At 39.9% G+C, this 19,154-nt stretch overlaps 1 protein-coding gene across 2 annotated transcripts in view; it reads right to left on the bottom strand.

Moving 5' to 3' along the window:
• LOC104597295 (Rab3 GTPase-activating protein catalytic protein) overlaps positions 1–19,154 on the bottom strand; it is a 69,883-nt gene that overhangs the window by 36,630 nt on the left and 14,099 nt on the right. For both annotated transcript variants that reach the window (XM_010258758.3, XM_010258759.3), the window contains exons 4-9: positions 16,456–16,570; positions 16,289–16,356; positions 16,036–16,133; positions 8,268–8,439; positions 1,367–1,586; positions 636–762 (exon numbers count right to left, since the gene is read on the bottom strand). In XM_010258758.3, the coding sequence (XP_010257060.1) occupies positions 636–762; positions 1,367–1,586; positions 8,268–8,439; positions 16,036–16,133; positions 16,289–16,356; positions 16,456–16,570 (800 nt within the window). The remainder of the gene's footprint in view (positions 1–635; positions 763–1,366; positions 1,587–8,267; positions 8,440–16,035; positions 16,134–16,288; positions 16,357–16,455; positions 16,571–19,154) is intronic.

Here is a 19,154-nt window from a genome sequence, read left to right as displayed (position 1 = left end):
GAGAAAGAAGAAACTTTTGCAGGCTTGCAGCTTTGCAATTCTCCAAGAATGGCAGCACCGCAGGTTGGCATGCAGTAGACCAAAAACCAAAGGTAACAACTCTATTTTGACATTCTGCAACAACAAACCAAGCTTTTTCCATTGTTGGTCTATTATGTGATAGGCATACGAATGGTTAGAATTGCAGAGGAAAGTTGCAGTCCATAACTGAAGCAAAAAAAACCATAGTAATCTGCAACTGCAACACAACCTAATTGTAGTCTTGTAGAGTCAGATACAACCGGGTCTTATTGGGTCAGACCCGATTATTCCAACTAATGGTTGGTCCGGTTCTGGGTCTGAAATTATAGACCCTAGAGGGTCAGGTTCGGGTTCAGAACATAATTTTTTCCCATTGGTTCAGGACGGTTCCAACCATCCCGAACCAGACCCGACCCATTGACAGCCCTGTTCAAACAGCCAATATTTGGAGTTCAGACAATTCAATTGACCTTCAGACACCATATTTATACAAAAAACCATGGGAAACTGGCAAGAGTGTACAAGGCAAACAACTATCAGTAAGATGACATGTAGATGTACAATTTGAATCACTATATTTAGAGACCCTACACTAACCAAAATGAATTTCTTACATATATGTAGACAAAAGAGGAGTAAGTAGCCATTTATCAGCCTCATGCGATGAAGCATTTTCTATTTCTGCCATCTCAAGAGAGTTTTCTATCATCTTATTTGACCATATGGTAATCAACTCAAACCCTGGACATAGTATAAAAAAATATAGAATGAAAAATGGGGATAAATTAAAAATAAGAAGATTCTAACAATCCTATCACCCCACATTGGCATTTAAAAAGAAAGCAAAGAAGAAAAGAAAGAAAGAAGGAAAGAAAGATAGAAATCCACCTAGAAAGTGTTACAGAAACAGCAGAGCTTTAGAAATCCATATATCTTGGTTTTTTAATCAAAAAGTTTAAACATCTTTTCCAGTAAAGTTAATATATTCTTTTTTATTCAAAAGTTTATATACTGAATACTTGAAGAAAAGTTCATACAATGATCTCACTAGTGTCGTCTAGAACTGAGGAGCAAGAATAAAATTACAGATAGTTCCGGAAAATACTTAAAGCAAAGGGTGTCTTCTGTCTTCAGCAATTTTCACTCCATAGGGCATATTAGCCAACATACAAGTTAGTCTGCATTGGATGGAAGTGATTGTAGGATACAATCTTGTTTCCTCAAAGAAAAATCCAAGTTATTGTGCAACTACTAAAATACACAAGATTGAATAAAGCCTTTGAAAGAAGGCATTAGAGTACAAGAAAGGTAAAACCTCAGATGCTAAATTAGCAGTTTAAGTTACCTTTTACAGGATCTTCTGCAGAATACCACTCACTCCAAGGGCAATCATCATCCCACTGTGTTTTACTACGGGTGTCACCAGAAGGATCTCCAGTTTCTGTAATTTCAGGTTCACCTCCATGTAAATCATCATCATCATCATGAGGAGGTGTTCTGTAGGTTAGCTTCATCGTGAAATGTACTTTAAAAAGATGCATTGATAAGTCCATTGTGGAGAAAGCCTTCAAATTAAACAGAAGTATTAGTTCTCCTAAAATGGATCGGATGAAGCTACATGCAGACAAAAAATCATTCACTAGAAGCCAGTTAAATATGGAAATGGATAAATTTCTACAGATACTGAAAACACAGAATCATGTTCCACATATATATACAAAATAGATGGAAAGAAGGCTGCCTACTCCTTTTATTAGAGTTCATTGATCTTTTCAGTTTTTGTAAGGTCCTCCAGACCTTTCACTGTTTTATCATGAGCTGGAGAGACTCATTTATAGATTTTTAGAGTTGTAAGGCTTTTACATACCCCCTCCTGGGCCTTTTACTCTTATTATTAATAAAATTTACAGTGGGTTTAAAGGGGGGGAGCCAGAACTGAGTGGAGAAATTAAGAGATCAAAAAACAATAAAAGAAAGAATGCAAGGTAATAGATGAAAATGATAAAAAGCTTTAAATCTAGATGTTTGCCGAACTGAACCTGTTGAGAGAGCTGAGAAGAAGAAGAAGAAGAAGAAGAAGAAGAAGAAGAAGAAGAGAGGAGAGTCTGATGTGTTCAAATGGGCACTGTTCATCAGCCAGCCCTGTTCACTAATATAAGAGCAATACATAATTTACATGAAGGACCAGGATGCCCCTGATTAGTGATGGGCCACCCAGTCTAATAAAACACAAGATACAATTAGGCCCAGTTACTAAGGCCCATTAACTAGAGACTCTAATACCCAGCCCAGACAAGAGAATAACAACATATCAGCCGAACGAACACTCCCCCTCAAGCTAAGCATGGATGTCAATCATGTTTAGCTTGCCCAGTAAGTCCAAAAATTTCACTGTGGTTAGCCCTTTAGTTAAAACATCTGCAATTTGCATCTCTGAGGGAGTGTAAGGAATGCAGAGTTCTCCTGTGACTATTCTTTCTCTAACAAAATGGCGGTCTATCTCAATATGTTTTGTTCTATCATGTTGCATTGGGTTATTTGCAATGTTGATAGCAGCCTTGTTGTCGCAGTACAACTTGAGAGGACACTCAGTCTTCACTCCCAGTTCACCAAGAAGAATTTGAAGCCACAACAGTTCCGCAACACCATGAGCCATAGCTCGATATTCTGCTTCTGCACTAGACCTTGCAACAACATTCGGTTTTTTACTTCTCCATGTAACTAGATTTCCCCCAACAAAAGTGCAGTAACCTGAAGTCGACTTTCTGTCACCCACAGAACCAGCCCAATCTGCATCAGTATATCCTTCAACTTCAATTCTATTGTTTTTTCTGAACAGAATCCCTTTCCCAGGGCAAGACTTCAAATATCTGAGAATTCTTTCTACAGCCTTCATGTGAGGAATTTTTGGATTGTGCATAAACTGGCTGACAACATGAACGGCATAAGCAATGTCGGGACGAGTGAGGGACAAGTAAATTAACTTCCCCACTAACTTCTGGTATCTCTCCTTATTAGGGTAGTCCTCTCCCACTGACTCCTGTAGACCATGATTCGGTTCTATTGGAGTATCTGCTGGCCTGCACCCCAACATGCCTGTCTCTTGTAGAAGGTCAATGATGTATTTCCGTTGACATATATAGATGCCCTCTTTGGATCTAGCAACTTCAATCCTTAGGAAGTACCTCAGTTGACCCAGGTCTTTGATTTCAAATTCAGCAGCTAGGACCTCCTTCAGTCTGTTGATCTCCTCCTTATCATCCCCAGTAATTACCAAATCATCTACATAGACGATAAGAGCAGTAAGTTTCCCATTCCTCTTCTTTATAAATAGAGTATGATCTGCCCCGCTTTGAGTATAACCACCTTTCTTCATGGCTCCACATAGCTTCTCAAACTAGGCACGAGGGGACTGTTTAAGGCCATATAGTGCCTTTCTCAGTCTAAACACTTTTCTGCCAAATTCATAACCTGGTGAAGGATCCATGAATACCTCCTCATGTAGATCACCATTTAAAAAAGCATTCTTCACATCCAGCTAATGAAGCTCCCATGAGAAATTTGCAGCTAATGAGAGTAGAACTCTGATAGTGTTGAGTTTTGCTACGAGAGCAAATGTTTCTTTGTAGTCAACTCCTTCCTTTTGAGTAAACCCCTTTGCCACGAGTCTAGCCTTGTATCTTTCAATGGACCCGTCCTCCCTATGCTTCACGGTGAACACCCACTTGCATCCAACAGTACCTTTCCCTTCTGGTAGATCTACTAGTTCCCAAGTCCCTGCTTTCATCAAGGCCTTCATTTCTTCATTCATAGCCTCTTTCCACCTTGGGTCAGACACAGCCTCAGAGTACCTAGTAGGAACATGCACAGAAGAGAAAGAAGACACAAAAGAACAATAACTAGGGGACAAGTGTGAGTAAGACACAAAATCCGCAATAGGGTATCTGATAGTACAAGAACGAGTAGATTTACGAAGTGCAATTGGAAGATCCAAGTCAGAGGAATTGATAGGATTACCTTGAGTTACTGAGACAGGTTGATCCGAGTCCAATTGGTTGTTGTCATGAGTTGGAGGGCTCTTCTTCCTTCTATTGTAGGTAACTTTGATATCTTTCTACTGCCTGTTGGAGCCTTTAGTAACATTTTCCACATCACTAGTAGTAGTTGGGCCAATGGGAGCCTCACTAGATTCACCTGGGATAGAGGAGAAGATGGAAGATCCGAGGCAAAAAGGGGCACAAAGAAATGGGGAATAGAAGAATCAACTGGAAAGTCCTCTTCCATCCTACTAGTCTCCCCCTGAAGAGGATCCGAGGAAGATTGAAAGTAGGATTGAGACTCAAAGAACACCACATCTTTTGTGACATCTTTTCTTGGTGACTGGATCATAACACTTGTATCCCTTCTGAGTAGGAGAATAACCCAAGAAGATTCCCTTTGTAGCTCGAGGATCCAGTTTTGTCTTCTTTGGATCCTTGACATGTATGAAACATACACACCCAAAGACCCTCGGTGGAAGAGAAAAAACAGGGAGATGAGGGCAAAGAACCGAAAATGGAGTCTTCATTCCCAAGACCTTAGATGGCATTCAGTTTATCAGATATGATGCAATGAGGATTGCCTGAGACCAATAGCCTTTTGGAACCTTGTGCTGAAATAATAAAGCTCGTGCAGTCTCCAATAAGTGTCTATTCTTGCGCTCAGCAACCCCATTCTGTTGGGGGGTACTAGCACAAGATGACTGGTGAATCATTCCCGCATCCTCCATAAACAAGTTTAAGGATCTTTTGAAATATTCAGCAGCATTATCTGACCTGAATTGCTTGATTTTCTTGCCAAATTGTGTTTCAATCATTTTGCAAAATGCCATGGTTACCCGCGGCACTTCATCTCGTGTCTTTAATAAGTAGATCCATGTGCATCGAGAATAGTGGTCAATAAAACTGATAAAGTATCAATAGCCATCCACAGAAACAATGGGAGGACCCCAAACATCAGAATGCACTAAGTCAAAAGGTGCTTGAATTTCATTACTAGAAGTTGAGTACACAATTCTACATTGTTTTGATAATTGACAGACTTCACAGACTAACTTTTGACTTGACACACCTTGAAACAATTCCGGAAACAACATTTCCAATGACGAGAACTGTAAATGACCTAGTCTAGCATGCCATAGGTGCAGCTTAGATAATGACTCCACATTAGATTGACCACTAGTAGTAGATGTTTGAAGGGCCGAACTGATGTCTACATCCAGGTAGTAGAGGCCTCATCGCTCATGACCGCTCCTAATCGTTCTCTTCGTCAAACTGTCCTAAAAAACACAATGGGTAGGAAAAAAGATTATGCTACAATTCAAGTTCTTGGTAAGTTTTGAAACAGATAAAAGATTTGAAGAGAGATTGGGAACATGTAAGACAGATTTGAGGGAGATGTCCTTGCTTAGGTCAACCACTCCTTTCCCAGATATGGTAGAGAGGGAACCATCAGCAACCTTCATCTTGTCTTGACCAGACATTAAATGATAGGAAGAGAATAAGGAAGACATGTGAGTCATGTGGTCAGTTGCACCGGAATCAATAATCCAGGAGGCTGGATCAATGGAACTAGTTGCACTAAAGGCTAAAACAATACCTGATCTGGCAAGGGAGGTGGAAGCAAGAGAATTTGTCCTTAGGCGGGCCAGTGCCCGGCTAAGTACCTCTACCTCATCAGCTGTGAAATCCATAGGCCCATGTCCTTGGGAACTGGAAGTCTGTCCCGAAGAAGAGGAAACAACTGTGGATGAGTGTTTGGAACCTCCATCACTGTGACTTGCTGCTAGGTTTCCACTTGCCGAATGGCCCTTCTGGTGCTTCTTCTCTTTCCTCAATGCTGCTGGTTTCAAATGAGGGTAGAGAACCCAACAGTTCTCTTCCACATGTTTTTCTCCCCCACAGTGCGTACATCTCAGGTGTCTCTTGTCAGAGAACTTGTTCCCCCTTTGGCTTGTAGAAATGAGAGCTGAATGTTCTATAGACTGCTCTACTGGTTTAGTCTGGGCATCAACTTGCATCTCCTTTCTTCTCACCTCTTCATTTCTCACAAGATAGTAGACATGATGTAGATCAGGCATCTCATCTCTTCCCAGAATTTGGGACCTTATGTTCTCATATACCGGATCTAGGCCAGCCAAAAATTTGAATGCTCTACCCTCTTCAACTTGTTTGTCGTGTTTCTCCTTATCTCTGGCATTCTCCCAGTCTATGATGAGGTGGTGATCCAGCTCTTCCCACAATCCTTCTAATGTAGCAAAGTATGTAGCAACACTCATGTCTCCCTACTTCAGGGCAGCAATATCTTGATTCAGTCTATAGATTCAAGCATTATTCTTTTTCTGCCCATAGGTCTTAGACACCTTCTCCCATATCTTGGCAGCTGTGGAGAAGTGTTGAACCGTCCTAGCTACCCTGGGAGTCATTGAAGCAAGCAGCCAGGACATGACTGTAGCATTCTCTCTTCTCCAAACAGCATATTCAGCACTTCCTATTTCGGGTTCTTTCTTCTGCCCGTCCAAATAGCTTGTAAGATCCTGGGATGTGATAAAGAGCATGGCCGAAACAGACCATTCCCTAATTAGGGTTCTCCAAATTAGGAGACCTCCCACTAGTCCTAATATCTCTAGAAGAAACTTCCCCAGATATGGAAGACATCTTCTCCGACTTGCAAGAGTACCAAAACTGTCACACAGGTTATGTGAAACCTCTTTAGACTTCCGGACCTTGCAGCACTGTAATCTCAGACCTGAGGGTCTGTTTTAGGGCTGTAATACCCTTCCCACTCTGCTGTACTGCTCCACTCACTGCTGTCGCAAGCTTCCACTTACAGTTGAAGTGCCGAGCCAAAAAAAAAAAAAACTCTGCTGTGTTTGGCCACTGTTGCCGCAACCCTGACCTAGCTGTTGTGGCTTCTACCACACACCAATCACTGCTATCGCAGGTTAACCTTCACCCACGAACTGCTCTAGGACTGCTGAAATCAGTCCTCTCTTCTAGATCTGTTTTACACAGATCTCACTTAGCCGAATGGCTACACCTTGCTCTATGTATCTCTTAGGGCATCAGCTACTGGGACTAACTCCCCTTGGGCCCTACAACCAAGGGAAACCCTAGGTATAGGTTCTGCTGTGTTCTACAACCAGACCTAGGGTTTCTTTGCAGTACCAAGATAGAGAGAGAAGTGCGAGACAGCTGCTGTAACCAGGCGAGAGAGGTGTTCTACGACCAGACCTAGAGCTCTGATACCATGTTTGCCGAACTGAACCTGTTGAGAGAGCTGAGAAGAAGAAGAAGAAGAAGAAGAGAGGAGAGTCTGATGTGTTCGAATGGGCACTGCTCATCAGCCGGCCCTGCTCACTAATATAAGGCAATACATAATTTACATGAAAGGACCAGGATGCCCCTGATTAGTGATGGGACACCCAGTCTAATAAAACACAAGATACAATTAGGCCCAGTTACTAAGGCCCATTAACTAGAGACTCTAATACCCAGCCCAGACAAGAGAATAACAACATATCAGCCGAACCAACACTAGAAAAGGATATGTGTAGATGTTGAAACATGAGATAAAGTCATTCATTTCAACATTCAATTTTTGTCATGTGGAAGTTCATTTGCTTTTCATGGTAAAAAATCTCAACTCAAGTACACTTTTTTCTTCTTTTTATCAAGTGAAAAGGAAAGCCTTTTATCAATTTGAGAAGAACCACCAGAGAATAAAAAAAAAAAAAAAAAACAACTCAGTTACATTATTAATAGATTCTTCTTGTGGTTTTAAGTATAATGTAGCCTTTGGGTGATGCTCCTCTAGATAAAAAAAAAAAAAAAAAAAAAGTTCTTTGGTCACAGAAAAACTGGCCCTTTTGAGGGGAAGGGTTTAATTGTTAATCAACCTTTGTGCTAGGACATATTGAAGGACAACAGGATAAGTATTTGAAGACATCAGTTGACCCCTTCAGTGTGTTTGCATAGACATTGCTAAAATATGGATTAGTTCATTAGCATCAGGAGGGATTTGTGAAGAAATGGAGGGTCTTAATCTCAGAATCTCTTTAGAGGTTTATATTTGGTTAGAATCCTTCAGTGAATACTTTTCCATCACCTCCTTGTAATAATATCCTAAAAACATCAATATTTAACAGTGATATCATTATCAATGAAAAAAATTATATAATAAATTATGAGTTAGGTAAGGAAACTTACAAACTTAGAAACAAACAACTCATATAGCCCCTCTAAATGCAGGAGTTTTACTGGAACCTGACTACCAATACGATCTGCCTCAAAACGTCTGGTAAAAACTGTTCCCATATTTTGTATTCCAATAAAAGCTTTCCGAGAAGGATCATGCACTGGAACAAATGCTGGCCACATACTGTATAGAATGCATAAAGAGATAATGATTCAATAAGATATACTTGACTTCTGAAATTAAAAGAAAATAACATGCGAACTTTGTTAAAAACAACTAGATCTGTTTAAAAAAAAAAAACAAAAAAGAAGCATGCAAACTTTGTTTACTGTCAACAACTCAGGGCAAAAGCATGGAAACCCTACGGCAAAGAAAAAAAAATAGCAAAAATATTGGTGGTAGTTGGAAAGATAAGAGATAGGGCCCATTCCTTGGGGAAATGGGAAAATCATGGGCTGACAAGCTTCAGAACATATGTTCGAGTCTGAAAGAGTGATGCAGATGATTATAAAAAGGCCCTACTGGAATCCTTAAAGAATAAACTAAGGGAAAGAATGCAGAATCTACAGAGTGCAGACTAGCAGATTGGCCAGACAGTCAGATTCAGCTACCCTACTTGTCCTGGCTAGAGTGTTCAGGTTTTGATGGCGTAGCTAGAATCAGATTCAGCCCACCACATTTCATGGCAAAAGGCTTCCTGGAAGGTCTGTTCTTCAAGAAGCATCTTTAAAGATGACTTTCTGCACCTGCCTATGGAGTTTATGGTTCAAGTCCCATATTAATTGGTTTAGTAGTTTGGGAGTTGCACTAGTTTCTTAGTTAAATCCAGATTTCAGCAGTTTCCTAATAGTACTATGTTTCTTATGCCATAGATAGAGTCGGTGAGAATTCTTAGATTTTACATTTTAACCAATAAATCTGGTATTTCGATTTGGATTGGTTTATATTAAATGTAGGGTTATTTTGAGTGGGCAGCATACATTTTTTCTATATACATTGGAGCATTTTCTGTAGTTAATAGTACATCAATTTCAGTCGATTTTTTTGTTTGCAAAGCATGGTTAAAAGTACTGGTACACCCAAATATGCCGGAAGGGGGGTGTATAACACTTTGAACCATGCACATCTTAATTTTTTTAGTTTTTTTTTAACTTCACAAGAAGTTTTTTTTATGTTATTTAATTGTTAAAAAAGATTTTTTAAAAATACCTTAAAAAAGGGGTATCAGTACCCCAAAAGATACAATACGATACGCCTGACCTGATACATATCGATATTTTGAACCTTGTTGCAAAGTTGAAAATTTTTGTTTTCTTTTTTTTTTTTTGAAAGATAATATAAAGTTCATTAAAAATAAAAAAGGAGAGATTACAATCTAGCAGGTGATGAGGCATTACCTGCAAATCATAAGGAAGCAAAAAGAAAAAACAAAGAGATCTGCTAGGGAGCAGAGTTACAGAATTACAAATATCTATCCAAGTTACAAAGATGGAATCCCAAGATATTTCCCAAATTATCCCCCAAATCCTCCCTAGAGGCATGTTTAAATTCTGGAGTTGCAAGAACCCAATCTGCTACCGAGTTGCTGACAGCTGCCACAATCTTGTCCAAATTCCAGTATTTTTCATCAAAAACTCTTCTATTTCTTTCTCTCCATATATTCCAACAAATTGCAAACAGTATACAGCTCCAAATCATTTTTGCTTTATTGCTCCCTCTTAATTTTGGCCATGAAGAGAAAACTCCTGCAGCAGTGCCTGGCTGAAAGTTTGAGAATCCAAACATAGAAGTAAATATCCTCCACAAGAATTCAGCAATCTTGCAAGAGGTAAAAAGATGACTGTCAGGTTCCTCATGTTCTTTGCAGGGGACACACATATTAGCCAAGCTGAAGACCCTGAATTTCAGATGGTCCATGGTCAGAATACTATCCATGGCAACCAGCCAGGCAAAAGCTTCAATCCTTGGGGGAACCGGATTTCTCCAAGCAGCAGCTACCTGATCTGAATCTGAAATATTTCTGATGAGATCCATGTAACATGATTTAACAGAGAACTTCCCATTTGAGCATTCTTTCCACCAGAATTCATCCCTTGACCGAGCTGAAATTTTCACTTTCTTTAACCTCTCCAAGAGGGAAATGCATTCCTCCAATTCTCTATCCAGTCTTCTTAACATTGGACACCAGACCAACTGTTCCCCCCTTCTCTCATAACATTGGCTTATGGTTATTTCAGCTTCAGATAACCTATACAGACTTAGACATAGCTCACACAATTTACCTGCCCCACACCAATCATCCTCCCAAAACCTGATTCTTGTGCCATCTCCAACTGAGAAGCTAGTCAGACCCCTGAAATCCTGATTGAATTTCATGATCCCCTTCCATACACTCACCCCATATGAAGACCTCACCTCCCTGGATTCCCACCCAAACCTCACCATCCCGTACTTACCCACCACCACTCTTTTCCATAATGAGTTTTCCTCCCTGTGCCAAATCTCCACAGCCACTTTCCAATCAATGCCTTGTTAAAAATCTTGGCTCTCCTAAAACCCAACCCACCCTTCTCCTTTGGTCTACAAACTTTCCCCCAGTTTACCAACTGAAACTTCTTTCCTTTTCCCTCCCCATGTACTCCTTCCCAAAGAAAATCCATTTGAATTTTTTCATTTCAGCCACTTGTCACGGAATCCTAAGTAAGGATAAGTAGTAAGTTGGTAGGCTTGAGAGAACACTCTTTATTAAGGTTATTCTTCCCTCCAAAGATAAGTATCAGCCTCTTCTCCACTCTTTCCACTATTGGTCTCCATAATGTACCTGATTTTGAGGATCCCCCAATCAGCATCCTTAAATATATGAAGGGGAGTTCTCCAATTTTACATTCAAAGGCTTCAGCGCATTCCACTAGAACCTCCCTTTCAACTCTCCCAACTCCAATCAACACACTCTTTGTTAGGTTCACCTTCAGCCCCATTAACAGCTCAAAGTTTCCAAAACTGCCCTCAGGTTTAAAACCTGCTCAAGTGAAGCATCCAAAAAAATCAAGGTATCATCTGCATATTGCAGATGAGAGAGAGATGCATGGTCCATCTCTGCCCACTTTGAAGCCTTCAATTAGACCCAACTGCCCTTTCCAATAATAGATTCAGTACTCCCGTAACCAAGACAAAGAAAATGGGAGATAGTGGGTTTCCTTGACTTAAGCCCCTTTATGCTTGGAAGAATTCCGAAGAGATACCATTAATAAGAATGGAATATAACACTGTAGATATGCATGCAAACATCTAGCTCCTCCACTTCTCTCCAAATCCCATCAGCGTTTGAATTTCTTCTAGAAATCCCCACTCCACATGGTTGTAGGCTTTCTCAATGTCAATCTTGCATACCAACCCAGCTCTTCCACTCCTTATTCTGGAATCTATACATTCACTTACTACTAAAACTCCACCCAAAATCTGTCTACCTTCCACAAAAGCCATCTGAGATTCCCCCACCACCTCATGAAGCACTTTCCTCAATCTTTTTGACAAAACCTTGGTTAATAATTTGTAAGTGCTGCTGATAAAACTAATTGGCCTGAAATCCTTCAGCTCTACTGTGCCATCCTTCTTTGGGATCAATGATATGAATGTAGCATTAGCCATTTTCTCCAAAGACTTTTCCCTATGTAACTCTTTGAACATCTGATTAAACTCGTTCTCTAGCATATTCTAGCATGCCTTTATAAACAAGAAATTAAATCCATCTGGACCCGAGCCCTTATCTCCATTTATTCCTTTCAAAGCCTCCTTAATTTCCCCAAATCGAAATCTCTCTCAAGCCAGATTGCTGAGACATCACTCAGCTGCTTGGGAGTCATCTCCCAAAGAGACATCCAGTTCCAAATTCTTGAAGAAAATAAATTCTTGTAAAAATCTACCACATTGCTTTGAATTTCATTCCAATCCTCCACCATCTCCTCCCACACCTGAATTGTAGAGATAAAATTCATCCTCCTTCTAGCATTAGCGTAGGCATGAAAGAAAGCAGTGTTTTTATCACCTGCTTTCAGCCACGTCAGTCTTGATTTCTTCTCCATTTCTCCTCTTCTCTATAAATTATTCTCTTTAATGCACAATCCAGCCTTTCCCTTTCAATCTCCTCTTCCCTAGAAACACTCTTTCCTCCTCCAACCTGTCCAAGAGAGCCATTTTTTCTAATATTTCCTTCCTTTTTCTTCTTGTATCCCCAAATACTGTTAAACTCCAGCCCTTGATTTCCCCTTTCAGCAATTGGAGCCTCCTGACCAGTCTGAAGACTGCAGACCCTTCACTTGTATCTCACCCCACTTCTCTTCTACCCACTCTAGGAAATTTGGGTGATCAAGCCACACGTTTTCAAACTTGAACGGTTTTGGACCAGACAACATTACAAATTGTCTAAGCATGATTGGCTTGTGATCAAACAAGAAAAAAGGTAAAGCTTCCTGGATCAAATCACCCACATGCTCCTCCCAATCTCTAGAATACAGCAACCTATCCAATCTTGCCGTGGCCATTTGACCAATTATATCTACATCCATTTAGAGGTGGATCAATTAAACCATTCCTTCTGATGAACTCACCAAATCTTCTCATTCCCACTCTTTCTCTTTCATCCCTCCCCCCCCCCCCCATTTCCCCCACCCTTCTGACTGAATTGAAATCACCTCCTATACACCAAGGACCCCCCACTCCTATCCTACCCCTTCCAATTCCTTCCTCATCTCCACCCTTGCCCTTTCGTCATTAGGACCATAGACATTTGCGAGACCCCACTGCCAACCCCCTTCCACCATCTGAAAACAAATTGATATTAAATTTACTCCCCTCCTTTCTCCGATTTTCCTTAGATATCTTGGCTCCTAGGTGACAACTAAACCTCCCAATAAACCCATTGCATTCACCTCTGCCCATTCCCCACTATTGGCTCCCCAAAGTTCATTTTTTATGCCCAAGTCAAAAACCTCCAGCTTTGTTTCTTGCAATAATACTACCTCTAGAGCAATCTTTCTCAACATATTCCTAACTATAATAGCCCTTCTTCTTTCTTCTCTCAACCCCCGCACATTCCAGGAGACCAGTTTCATCTTTTGAAACTGTTCCCGATACCCTGCTTAAGCCTGCACCTTTTATTCCTCATCAACTAATCATCTCCCCTCCCTTCTCCTTCATCCCATGCCTCTCCCCCTTCACTTAAAACATTTCTTTTATTATGCTCTTCCCTTCTATTCTTCTCAAACTATTCAATGGTTCTCCTTACTACCCCTTCTCCTCCCAAAAAGAACAACCCAAGAGCTTTGCCTATCTCCACCTGTCTTTCCACCAAGCTGTTGATATCCACCCTCCCTCTCTCTGTGCTTGCTTCCCCTTTTTCTTTCTCTTTTTCTGCTTCTTCCGAATTTTTTCCTTCTCCCCCGGACCCCTCACCTCCCTCCTTCACGACTGACTTCACCCGCTTTCCACATTTTTCTCCTGTTATAAGTTCTGTTAGCGTCCCTCCCCCGTCACATAGCCATCACCATCCGGATCTCCCACTTTTAAGGGAGAAGAAGGAGAAGCAAGAATAGTAGGAGAAGGGAAAGAGTGGAGATATTGAGCGTCCGAACTTACCTCTTCGAAATGGATCTCAGTGGGAATCTTGTTTCTTACTTCCTCTAGTTCGCTAGAGCCCCCGGTATCCTCCTGCGAAATGGACTTCAGTGGGAATCTTGTTTTCATCTCTTTCCACTTCACTGCTTGTTAATTGCCTATCCTCAGAACTTGCAGCTCTTTGGAAAGGGGGGGAGAGTGTAAGAACTGATCTCTCGATCTTCTTCTGAGCAGGGAGTAGACCCTCATGCACCACCAACGTCTCTAAGTATGTAGCTGCCTCTCTTTGACCTACACCGGCAAGATGCCCTTTTAAGCTTTTTGTTTTCTTTATAGCTGATTGTTATTTGTTTATTGATTTTCTACCTGAATTCTCAAAGTTCAATTGCTAGTTATTACTTTCTCCTCTAATAGTTTGATGTTTGAGAATTTCTAATGCCTTTGGAGAGGCCACTTTGTGCAGAAAAGTGTCATAGCTTTGGTTGCAAGAGAAAAGTTAAGGAGCCTGGCAGTATAGACACACATTGAGAGAAATCAAGCCTTTAGTAAGGGAAAGGGTAGTATCAAACTATTAATCATATGGGTACACAGATCAGCAAATCATATGGCTGATACACTTGCTAAGCAGGGGGCTAATAGGGAACATATGTATTGGGGGATAAGAGATGAGAGTTGTTTGTAAATGTGGAAAGTAAAGTAAAAAGGGATTAGGTGGTGTATTACCAGCCTAATAAAATAAACATTTTGTACATAACATTAATAAAGTTACAGTTACCAATCAAAGGTGAAAAAAAAAGTGTCAGAGAATTGGTCTCTATCCACCTACCCCTCCCAAGATCCCATATAGCAGGACCATCATTGGATAATGACCCTTTAGTTGGATAGTCTTAAGAGTAGGCATCGGTCAAGGGCAGTTTAGTCCATTCATTTAGTTTTATATTAGTTCTTAATTTACTATTGTACCCAAGGTTAAGTTGCTGTCCCACACTTAATTGGGGCAGTAATGTCATTGTAACCCATTGGGAAAGGTAAATATAATATATCTTCCACCTGGGAGGGAGATACTTTTCTCTCCTCCCTTTTTCTTCCTTCTATTCTCTTCTCTCTCATTTCTACAGAGCTGAACTCTAACTCTAGACATAACTGAAGAGACAGGAAACAGTAACATCATTAATTTAAATTAATACAGTGTATTCACACGTTCAGATCCTGAAAATTAAGGAAATCTGACCCCCCCCAAATAATTACTATTACAATTCAGCCCAAAAGAGTTCACCCCTGAATAAGCAATCACAACATTAGCTAACTGTTTCATTAATACTCTTGAGCTCTGTGTTTGTAACCAAATCCATCTGGCCTTTTCCCATCATTAGTTCACACTTCCCCCAAGAAATGGCTGGCTTCAGTTTTCAACTATGCCACCTAGAGTTACTTTCTTAATCAACACCTGTCACTTGCTCAAAAGGAAGCATCTGATACAATTCTACAGATTCCCAAGTGTTTGTGTTATGTGCCTCAATAATGGGGAATTAGCCGCTCTTCTTATATATTTCCTGCCAACCAGAAGATTGTGGCATGTTTCTTAGTTTGGTAGGCCCATACCAAAGGATAAAACCAAGTAATTTCTACATGTTAAGGCAATAGAAGGGTCATAAACTTGGAATCAATAAGGAAGTCATACTTGATTTATATGGTTGGTTAGCCATCATCTATGTGATCATCTAGACTATCTAGAAAAAGGAAACAGGTGCATTGTTAACTAGGATAGCCCATTTGAATCTCTTAAGCACAGAGTTTTCTCTTCCAAGCTTGAGGATTATTGCCACTGGGAAATTCAGCAGAATCTCTAATGTAGGATGGGAAGGAGGCAATACTACTAGGATATAAATGGTTGGTAAAGAAGAGAAATGAAGGATCTGATTTATGAAAGCAACAGTTCTGGATCTGAGAATAGAGACAAGAAGAAAAAAGAAACATATGAATTCATAATAAAATAAAAGAAAGATAACATCTTTCAAAAGAAAAACAAGGAAAAGAAAATTTTAGAGAAAATTATTCCCAGCTCTTATATATGACAGACAGTCACCTTCATACAAAAAAAATTATTCCCATTTCTCAAATAACAAAATACTAAAGCAATATCATACTTTTCATGTAAAACCTGACCTTCCACAATTTGACAAAGCAATTGAAACAGCACTTAGAAGTTTGCTACCCTCAGGTGCATCAAGGACCACCCCACTGGCACTTAGAGGTGCAATCACCTGATGATACCAAAAAAAATAAAGTGTCAAGACATATTTTGGGTGAAGAAATAATAAGGAAGAAAATAATGAAGAAATTATACATGGATGGATTGATGGATAAAAACACTTAATAGGTAAAGCTAGTAAGAGTACAATAAAAAGCCGTTACATACCAGAAATGTCTTTACCCCAAAGGATAATTGCAGATCATGCAAATCATCATTCCAATCCACATCTTTGCCTGCATCCATCTCAAAACTCAAATGATAAAATGGAAAAGCCACAAGGTATCCAACCTAGATGGTGAAAAGTAAAAGCTTAAATCAACTTGAGGAAATACCATCACTACTGGTTTCAAAGAAGTATTCCATACAATAGCTCTTCATACCATACTTCAACTCAGACTTAACCTTATATAAGTTTTTTGGAGAGCCCAAGTTAATTGCACCTTTGTCCTACACCCATAAGAGTCAATAAAAGATATATATAAAAAAAAAAAAACAAAATGAATAAAAAAGTGCAAAATGATCATAATCTGACATAAATGAGAAGCACAAACCAAAACCATGGCATTGCTTGAAATTCTTTTTTTTTCTTTTTTGATAAGTGCTTGAAATTTATTAATTGCATACCGCATCTAACTAAGACATTATATGAACATGAACTAGACCATTAGAAGAATTTGAGATATCACAGGGTTTTTTAGAGAGAGAGGGTAATGTATTGTACTGATCTTCGAAAGGCAAAAAAAAACCTCTACAACACGTTGCTGTAAACAGGGAAGATATAAAGATATACACTCAGCTTTTTTCTGCAATGCATCTAGGGAGCAAATTGACAATTTAATGGCCATTCTTTGGTGGTTTGAAGTGGTTTCAGGGCTTCACTTGAATGTTCACAAAAGTGAACTGGTGGCATGGGAGAGGTTCAAGAGCTGCAATCTTGGGCTGATTCTTAGAGATTTAAAGTTAGTAAGTTCCCATTAAAGTAATTGGGAATGCCCCTAGGGGCTAAGTGCAATTCCAAGTCTATTTGGGATCCAATTTTGGAGAGGATTGAGAAGAGGTTGGCTAGATGGAAATCAAGGTACCTATCAGAGGTAAAGTCACTATAATCAAGAATGTCCTCTCATCCCTACCTGTTTTCTTGCTTTCCTTATATCCAATTCCAACTGAAGTTGCAAAGCAGATTGAAAGGAAAATAGGTGAGTTTTTGTGGATGGAGTGGAAGGAGAGCAAGAAAGTTCATTTAGTTAACTGGGGAAAGGTGTGTAAACGAAAAAAAAAAGAATGGATGGTTGGGAATTAGAAGAATTCGGGAAATGAATTCAGCCTTACTTGGCAAGTGGTTTTGGAGGTTTGGTAACCAAGGGAACTGCTTGTGGAGGAGAGTAATTGAAGCAAAATATGGTACAAGAAGTGAAGGTTGGGTCCCTAGTGATGCAAATCAGTCATATGGTTGTTCAGTTTGGAAGGGAATTGGAAAAAGCTATAATGCTTTCAGCAAGGAAATCAAATTTGTAGTGGGAAGGGGTACCAGAGTTAATTTCTGGTTGGATCGTTGGAGTGGTAACAATACGCTAAAGGATGATTTCCCAAAATTATTTGCAATCGCAACAAACAAGGAGGCAAAAGTAGCTGAATATGTCCAGTCTCCAAAATGGGATGCTTGTCCAGAATCCTCTTTTCAGAAGGGCTTTGAATGATTGGAGATCGAGACATTTATTAGGCTTCTTCAAAGGTTGTACAACACTCAAATCGACACTAATGCAGCAGACAAAAGGTTTTGGGTTGCAGATAGCAAAGGCCAGTTCTCGGTGAAATCTTTCTATGGTAAACTCGCCCAAGAGGAAAAAGATCTGGAATTCCTTGTGCATATAATATGGTGCAAACACATTCCATTGAAGGTCTCTTTTTTTTATTTGGGCTGCTTACCTGAATAAGATTCCTACTAGAGACAACCTGGTTAGGAGGGGTGTGCTGATTGATTCTAAAAGATATGTCTTGTGCAACAGTGATGATGAGACTGTTGACCACCTGTTACTGCATTGCAGCTTCACTCACAAAATATGGGTGAGGATTCTCAAAATTTTTGCAATCAGAAGTTGCTACCCAGAATCAATGGCTGATTTTGTCAACAACTGGAGGGTACAAGGTCTAAGCTAGAAAGGGAAAGTTCTATGGTATCTGATTCGAGGTGCTGTGTTATGGTCAATATGGCAAGAAAGAAACTCAAGGATATTTCAAAACAAAAGCTGTCAAGAAGAGGAAGTGTGGCAGAAGATTGTGGGGATGGGGAAGCTGTTTTCCTGGTCTTCAATTCAGCTAAAAGTTGACAGTTCCTTTTACAGTTCTCTTTTTGACTTTAAAAGCATGTTTGTATCACCCAATGGTTTTGTAGTTTGAGTGCTATCTTTGTTCCTGAGTTGTACAGCCTCTGGTTGTACTTTTCCTATTAATGAATTGATACTTCTCAAAAAAACTAAGATATACACTTTACGCTACGGAACCAGTCCATGACTGTTAACAAAAAGGTTCTGAAAATAAAAAAAAGAAAAAAAAAATAAGTATTGGCATTCCTTCCACCAAATAGCTTGTGGCTTGCCAACCAAGAGAACACCCTTCCCCATAATTCTGCTAGTTACTACTTCTTTTGTACTTGCTTTATTTTCAAAATTCCTAGCATACCTTTTCTTCCAAAATGACCAAAACACAGCTGCAGGTACCATCCCCATGCTATTTTCCCATGTTTACTCAAACCCCTCAAATTCCAGCCCTTCAACAACTCTGCAACTGAAGCAGGGAAGCAGCCTCTAACTGCAAAAGGCCCTGTCATTTTTGTCTATACATTGGGAGAATTTACAATGTAGGAACAGCTGGTTGACAGTCTCCAAGTTTTCATCACAGAGAGCACAATTTGTGTTAGCAACCTGCATCCCCCTTCTCACCAAGCTGTCTCTAGTCAAAATTTTGTCCAAGGTGGAATACCAAGCAAAAAAAACTACTTTAAAGGGAATGACTGCACACCACATTCTTACTA

This window comes from Nelumbo nucifera, chromosome 2 (assembly GCF_055504915.1).
Source record: "Nelumbo nucifera cultivar China Antique chromosome 2, China Antique-T2T, whole genome shotgun sequence".
In the NCBI taxonomy this organism is placed as follows: Eukaryota; Viridiplantae; Streptophyta; class Magnoliopsida; order Proteales; family Nelumbonaceae; genus Nelumbo; species Nelumbo nucifera.
This window is presented reverse-complemented; position numbering and strand designations above follow the sequence as displayed.